Source organism: Penaeus monodon, chromosome 40 (assembly GCF_015228065.2).
Source record: "Penaeus monodon isolate SGIC_2016 chromosome 40, NSTDA_Pmon_1, whole genome shotgun sequence".
Lineage (NCBI taxonomy): Eukaryota > Metazoa > Arthropoda > Malacostraca > Decapoda > Penaeidae > Penaeus > Penaeus monodon.
In genome coordinates, this window is record NC_051425.1 from 9,584,816 (window position 1) to 9,592,315 (window position 7,500).

The window sequence follows — 7,500 nt, forward strand, 5'->3', positions numbered from 1 at the left end:
GCCATTTAATTGTGTGAGTTGTAGCAAATCATTCTCTGAGAAAGGTAACCTAATGAAGCACATGCGAGTGCACACATAAAAGCCTGATAACTAGCCGCAGATGAGAAAAGGTGTTTTCTCAGAGAGGGACATTGTTGGTACACAGGGCTTGATATCCCTTGCAAGGAAGTGAAATGGTCTTTTAGAATCAAATAACATTTTACTATCAACTACATACAAGTTAATAGTGTGTGTGTTTGTAGAAGCTTCTGTGATAAGGAAAATACCCTTCTGAGTATCCCTTGTATGTTTTTTAATATATCCCCATTGAATATAAAATTTGTTTATAGTTATACTTATGTATTTATTTCAGATATTTAGGTTGATATCTTTGTACTGAATTATCAGTTTAATTGTGGTTGCTTTGCAAACAGTTACTGTGCAGATTTTCTCATCAAAGAAAAAAAAAAAAAAAAAAAATATATATATATATATATATATATATATATATATACACATGTATATGTATCCTCGATTGCCTATTTAGCCACTGGGTGGCTAAATAGGCAATATCAACGTGGACTTGCATTACTCCATTACTGCAAGTCAGTGCTGGTCCCAAGCCCGGATAAAGAAGAGAGAATGATTACCTAAATAGGTAACACCGGCACTCTCTGTGGAAAGGAACTGGGGACCCTACCATGAACTCACTCCAAGAGCATCACAACATGAAAACTACAATTAAGTAACATGCTGTGACCACGGCGGTTCAAACATGAACCTACCGTTAAAAAAAAATTATATGTATATATATATATATATATTATATATATAAATATATATATATATATTTTATATATATATATATATATTTATATATATATATATATATATTTTATATATATATATATATATATATATTATATATATATATATATATATATATATATATATATACATACATACACACACACACACACACACATTTATGTGTATGTATATATATATATATATATATGTATAAAATTATTATATTTTATTTTTGACCTGCATTTAAAACTGAGGTACAGAAGAACAATTTAAATCTTTGTTTTTTAACTGGAACCATAAAATTAATGAGAATGCTTGTCTAATGTCAAGCAACCTTGAACAAGTTTATGGGTGTAGATGCAGGTTCATGATCATTTACTCACAAATAATGTGTTATGACTATTTTCTTCATAGAAATGAGAGTATAGGTCATATTTATATTAAAGAATTTGTTCTTATGCATACAATATTACTAGTAAGGTGTCTAAAGACTTCATTTCATGCAATGCTACCCATCTTATATACTATCAGTACTTATGAGTTCATACGTCTTTATATTATAATATATGCATAATGTATATTTTATATTTTATTTTTATTTATATTTTTTTTGGCATACAGCAGTCCATCATTCTTTTTCATGTCATTTTAATCACACCTTAATTAATTAAATATAAATGTACATAGATACATTACAACCATTAATTTTCCCATGTTACATTGTCAATGCATAGAAACTGCTGCAACAACATGAATATATTTCATAAGCTATGATAATTCTCTCTCATGTCCAAGTATTACAGTTAGTTTACTGAATAAACCTTTCTTTAGAAATGCATGTTTATATGCATATCATTGACTTCTATATAAAAGGAACAGAAAACTTCAAACTATACTTTTACTGATAACCTCCACACACAGCCATGATCATTGATACTGGCAAAATATTTTGCATTGTGCCAAGCTTTATTCTGTATATTAATTCACCAAGTGTCTTTTAGACTTAACAAATTAGCTTCCTGTACAGTAAAGACAGTATCTCTCACTGTAAATGATACATCTGAACACAATGACAGAAACTGAAGAATTTAATTAACTTTCCAAAAGTATTTTCTTTCCATCATCATCATAATGTTGTTGTTTTTTTCTAGTTCTTACATGAATATCCAGCTTGGAACTTCACATTCATCTCTAGGCTTTTGTTTTGTAACCCTCCCCTTTCATCACCATTCTGTTCTATTTATACTTCACTTTTTATTCTTCAGAGCTTGACTCTTAAACTATCAATTCCTTTGGTTTCTTTCACCAAGGGAAGGTTAATGAAGATCATAGTAAAAAGCATTACTGGAATCAATTAAACTCAATGTTGGCATTTTTGCTAAGGCTGGTCAAAATACTGAAAGGCTCTGCTGTATGTCTACTGATGGTGGTCTGGTGAAAGGCTGTTATCAGATCAAGACCTTATCCTGAACAGTTACTTTTCACCATTGGTCTTCTCCGTGGTAAATGTCTTCATTGGCTGTCCAGCATCAGCATGGAAGAAAATATAACAGTATTTGCTAAATAAATACAAGTAAAAATATACGTATGTATGTGTGTGTGTGTACTGGATTTATATATTACTCTTTATATTTATGCAAATCATTGGGAAATCTGATTACAATAAATAACTGAAAGTACATTTTAAGAAGCAGATATAACCAAAATCCCCCCAAACAGAAAAGTCAATAAGACCAAAGCTTTGTTCCTATCTCTTGTGGCCTTTTTTTCAAGACTGAAGTATTACAACTTGGTTCTGAAGATGGTTAGGCTGTGTTCAGAACTCTTCATCCAACTCAAACAACTTTGTTAACTTGGACTGTTGGGTCATTTATATGTGAAGCCATTGTCCCTAACTCCTCCCAGCAAGTACCTAACAGGACACCACACTCAAGCCACATATTCTATTATCCTGCCCCTTATGGTGTTATATGACCACTGAAATCAAACACGTTTTGTTTTCATAAGGAACTCCTTGAGACCCCTTCACCAATGCCTTACCATACTAATATATGAACTTTGATGTCTTTCATATTTGTTTGTTTAAATTATTAACCATTTATATATATATACATTATATATATATATATGCATGTATATATATAATATATATATATACTCATATGTTTGTATATCTGTATATATGTGTATATATATATATGTATATATATATATATTGTTAGTATGTCAGAAGAACTCATCTCTGCATGTAATAAGCAAGTTTGACTGGTCAATGCATATGACTCGTTGTGGGGATCAGTAAAATACGGAGTTGCTGCGCTTAACTCTATGTATTGAGGAGGATCTACGTGGCACTACAGAGGGTTGTTTACATTTCGGATATAAAACTTTGCCGTTAGATGGCATACATAAAAGAAAACATACTCTTACTGAACAAAATAGAATTTCACCTTAGATAATATGAGGTATATCATAGATACATGAAATAAAGTATCCTTATACTAATAACTATCTTTGATTATTCTAACATCCCTCTTAATTAAAGATGGGTATGTGATCTGAGGATCTATCCTCTGATACACTTAAAAATTTCTAACTTCTTCTGGTTTACAGGTTTTGTAAATATATCAGCTGGATTTTGTTGTGTAGGAACATAAAATAACTTTACATTACTTTTCTCTACCTCATCTCTAATGAAATGGTAACGAATATCAATATGCTTTGATCTTTGGTGATTTACTGGATTTCTGGCAAGATTAATAGCACCTTGGTTATCAACTCCTAAGTCTACAGATTTTAACTTAAATCCTAATAGATCAGATATAATTTGTCTTAGGAACTTTGCTTCCTGAATGGCGTAAGAAAGGGCCATGTACTCTGCTTCACAAGATGAAAGTGCTTCTTACTTCTCCATGATATAAGTTTCCAATTACATCATTGTGTAATTGGAAACAATATCCTGATATGCTTTTTCTGTCTTCTGATTATCCTCAGTCTGAATCACAATATTCTTGGAGTTGAACTGGTTCATCTGACTTTCTAAATGTAAGACCATATGTCATGGTGCCTTTCAAGTACTTAAGAACATGTTTAGCAGAATTTAATTGAGCTTTTGTGGGTTTTGACATATATTGTGAAAGTTTTGTAACCACATAGCACAAGTCTGGTCTAGTACCTGTCATAGCATATATGAGACTACCAACTATTTCTCTGTAAAGACTTGCAATAACTCATTAGATCCTACTGTTGAGGTGTTTATAATACATGGTATATTTCTTGCAAAACAATCTGACATGTTGAATCTTTCCAAAATATTTTCTACATATTTGGTTTGATTCACCTCAATGTAATTTTTACCTGTAACAAATGACCTAAATCATTCTAAATTTTTGACAAAGAGATTCCTTACATTTGTTCATCAGGGACATGTTACTGCTAGCAATAATTAAGTCATCCACCCATAAGAGCACAATATCACTGTGCCTATCATGTTTTAGATACAGATAATGATCACTCTGTGATTGTTTGAATCCTTCTGAAATAAAGAATTTATGGATTACACTATTCCACATCCTCCACTTTGTTTCAGACCATAAAGTGACTTTTTCAGTTTACAGTACAAAACATTTCCATCACTATCTTTGTCCTCATAACCTTCAGGTTGTTCTACATAAATTTCATGATCAATATCAGCATTCAATAAGCCGTTTTAACATCCATTTGGTGTATTACCTTGTTTTTCTGTACAGCTACATCCAATAAACCAATAAAGCTCGAAGTGTAGACATTCTTGCTGTTGGTGCAAAAGTCTCTCTGTAGTCGATGTCTTTTACCTGAGAATATCCTTTGGCGATGTACCTTACTTTGTATTTTCTTTGCCATTTGGTCCAGGTTTTACTTGATAGACCCATCTTCCGCCTACAGCGGTATGTGTCTCAGGCAGTATGGTAAGTTCATAGGTGTTGTTGTCTTGAAGTGAAGATATTTCCTCGTCCATTGCTTTCTTCCACTGGGGTCCCTCTGAGATGAAATAGCCTCTTGATAAGTGGCTGGTACTAGGTTATATGACACTTGGTAACAATGATGTATAACGCTATTATGTGTCACACTGGAGATAATGTCTTCCAGTTCATCAGTAATGTAGTTATCTAATTTTGAGGGTTTCTGTTTTTCTCGAGTTGGATATCTTTCTTCACGTGTTATCTGGTGGCTTGTCTTGATTTTCTTGAAGGGATTTTTGCTGAAGTCTAGTCTCCACCAATATGTCATCTTCATCTGAGGTTTGCTCGTCATTTGGTGGCTCAGCTTCATTGGGTAAGTTTTCCATGAACTTAACACATCTTATTTTCTTTACTGTTTTAGTTTTTGGGAAGTAAATCAAGTAGGCTGGACTCTGGTCATCATAGCCCACAAATATTCCCTCCTTACTCCTGGGATCAAGTTTCTGTTTCTCTTGTTCATATGCAAAACATCTTACTCCAAAAATATTCATTTTGCTGATGTTTGGCCATCTTCCAGTAAGCATTTCTACTGGAGTTTTCTGAATTCTGGGATTATAACACCTGCTCCTTATATAACAAGCAGCCTTCACAGCATAAGCCCACATATCTTTGGGTAATTTGGACTCAATCAGTAAACATCAAGCCATGTCAAAAACTGATTTGCGTGATCTCTCAACTGTTCCATTTTGATGTGGAGAGTAGGGTGCAGAAAATTCTTGTTTAATCTTATTCTCTATAAGGAGTATTCTAAATTCCTGATTTGTAAATTCTGTTCCATGGTCACATCTTAGTCTTTTTATATTGCCATATGGTCCTGTTTCTGCAAGATACCTCTTCATTACATGTACTATATCACCCTTATTTCTAATGAGTAGATTCTAAGAGCTCCTGAGTAGTCATCTATAAAAGATACTGTATCTGTAACCTCCTTTATCTGCTGGATCAATAGGTCCTACTATATTACAGTGTACTAAATCCAAAGGTTGTTCAGTATTTTTTGTCAGGCTTTCTATTTTTATACTGTGTCATCTTACCAAGAACACATGTGGTACAGCTAAACTTCTCTTTACTCAATATGTGCATCCCATCAACAGTTGCTTCAAGTTTTTGCACATCTGCCCTAGATTTTATGCCATTCCTCTAGGGTGTGCTTTGCTTCTCCTAAATGGATCTTGTCGAGTTTCTCCATTTTAGAGTTTTTGTTTAGCTTACCTCTACTAAGTAGAACAATTTGTTTTTCTCTATAATGTCGAATATCCTGCCATCCTTGGTAGTTAGTGAGCTGCCATTAGGTGAAAAAGTAATGCTGTGTCCACTCTTAATGGCTTTCCATACTGACATGATGTCTTGTTTAAATCCTGGTATGTATAGTGCATCTTTTAACACAATACTTCTTGAGTTGCCTTCTCGATCTTGGATAAAGTCCTTGACATCACCAACTCCTTGTACAGTTCCTTGCTGCCTTTGGCCATCTGCCAGCTCTATGTAATGGTTTTGTGGATCAAAAGACTCTTGAAATCTCACAAATTTTGGTTCATTTATCTCTATGTGTGAAGTGCAACCACTGTCAATCATGAGTAAATTTTCTTCTGCTTCTAAGCTTGATATATTCTGTTTTCCAATGTCACACAACTCTGAGGTCCCTTCAACAGGTCGTAACCTTGATGAGTGTGTTACATGGAAAGAGTATTCATAGTTTTGTTCTTCGCTTGTGTCATTTGCAGAATTTACTGAGTTATTACTCTTCCTGAGGTTCTTCGCTCTGCATTCACTAGTATTGTGAGTTCGTGACTGATGAAGTTCACACCATTTCTTATTATTCTGAGGTTTGTTTACTCTTTTAAACTCACCACCTTTATAGCATTTAAATGCAAAATGGCCTGGTTCACCACACTTAAAGCATCTCTTCTGTTTAACTGTGCTTTTGCCATGGGCAACCATTACTCTTTCTGTATCAGAATTTTCTCTGAGGCTATCTTCATGACTTAATAAAGCTGTCTTTAATCCAATGTAATCATATGGAGGGTCACGTTGATAAGCCACTTCTACAAAATTCTTGTACTTAGGTGGAAGTCCTTTCAGTGTACTTGTCACCAAGAGACGATCACTAACACTCTCACCTGATTCTCTTAGTGCTGCTACTATCTCTTCTATGGACGACAGATACTCTGTAACACTGCCATCTTCCAGTCTTTTGTTTATAAATGACCCCCATAATGCATATAACCTGTGGTTTGTTTCTCTCATGTAATACTTTCGTAGCACTTCCAAAGCTTTCACACCGTCTCCTCTTGCTTCACGTTCTATCATGTCAAGGGACGTTCTGTCAAGATAACCTTTTAGATGACTGTAGATTGTCCTTTTGGCATTCTCCAGATTATAACCATCTGGGCGTTCTGAAGCATATTTATCAACGCGAGATGTAGTTTTCATAACATACAAGCGCCTTGAAAATGTTCTTCCCACAAGTCATAATTATCCGCATTACCATCAAACTGCTTAAATCTGGGGCCCCTAACCCGTTGGCATGTCAGAAGAACTCATCTTCTCTGCGTGTAATAAGCAAGTTTGACTGGTCAGTGCATATATGACTCGTTTTGGGGATCAGTAAAATGCGGAGTCGCTGCGCTTAACTCTATGTATTGAGGAGGATCTACGTGGCACTACAGAGGGTTGTTTACATTTCGGATATAAAACTTTGCCGTTAGAC

The 7,500-nt window shown here is 34.2% G+C and overlaps 3 protein-coding genes across 4 annotated transcripts in view; 1 reads left to right on the top strand and 2 right to left on the bottom strand.

Annotated features, from left to right (window-relative positions):
- The window catches only part of LOC119597982 (zinc finger protein 568-like), a 3,593-nt gene extending 749 nt beyond the window's left edge, over positions 1-2,844 (top strand). Inside the window, exons 1-4 of the mRNA XM_037947642.1 lie at positions 1-13; positions 2,055-2,104; positions 2,509-2,593; positions 2,797-2,844. The exon at positions 1-13 is cut by the window's left edge and continues 749 nt beyond it. Of these exons, the coding sequence (XP_037803570.1) occupies positions 1-13; positions 2,055-2,104; positions 2,509-2,593; positions 2,797-2,844 (196 nt within the window). The remainder of the gene's footprint in view (positions 14-2,054; positions 2,105-2,508; positions 2,594-2,796) is intronic.
- The window catches only part of LOC119597852 (gastrula zinc finger protein XlCGF8.2DB-like), an 80,286-nt gene that overhangs the window by 11,774 nt on the left and 61,012 nt on the right, over positions 1-7,500 (bottom strand). The gene's annotated exons all lie outside the window — the stretch shown is intronic.
- The window catches only part of LOC119597984, a 3,544-nt gene continuing 1,472 nt past the window's right edge, over positions 5,429-7,500 (bottom strand). The window contains exons 2-4 of the mRNA XM_037947643.1: positions 6,003-7,236; positions 5,812-5,930; positions 5,429-5,654 (exon numbers count right to left, since the gene is read on the bottom strand). Of these exons, the coding sequence (XP_037803571.1) occupies positions 5,429-5,654; positions 5,812-5,930; positions 6,003-7,236 (1,579 nt within the window). The remainder of the gene's footprint in view (positions 5,655-5,811; positions 5,931-6,002; positions 7,237-7,500) is intronic.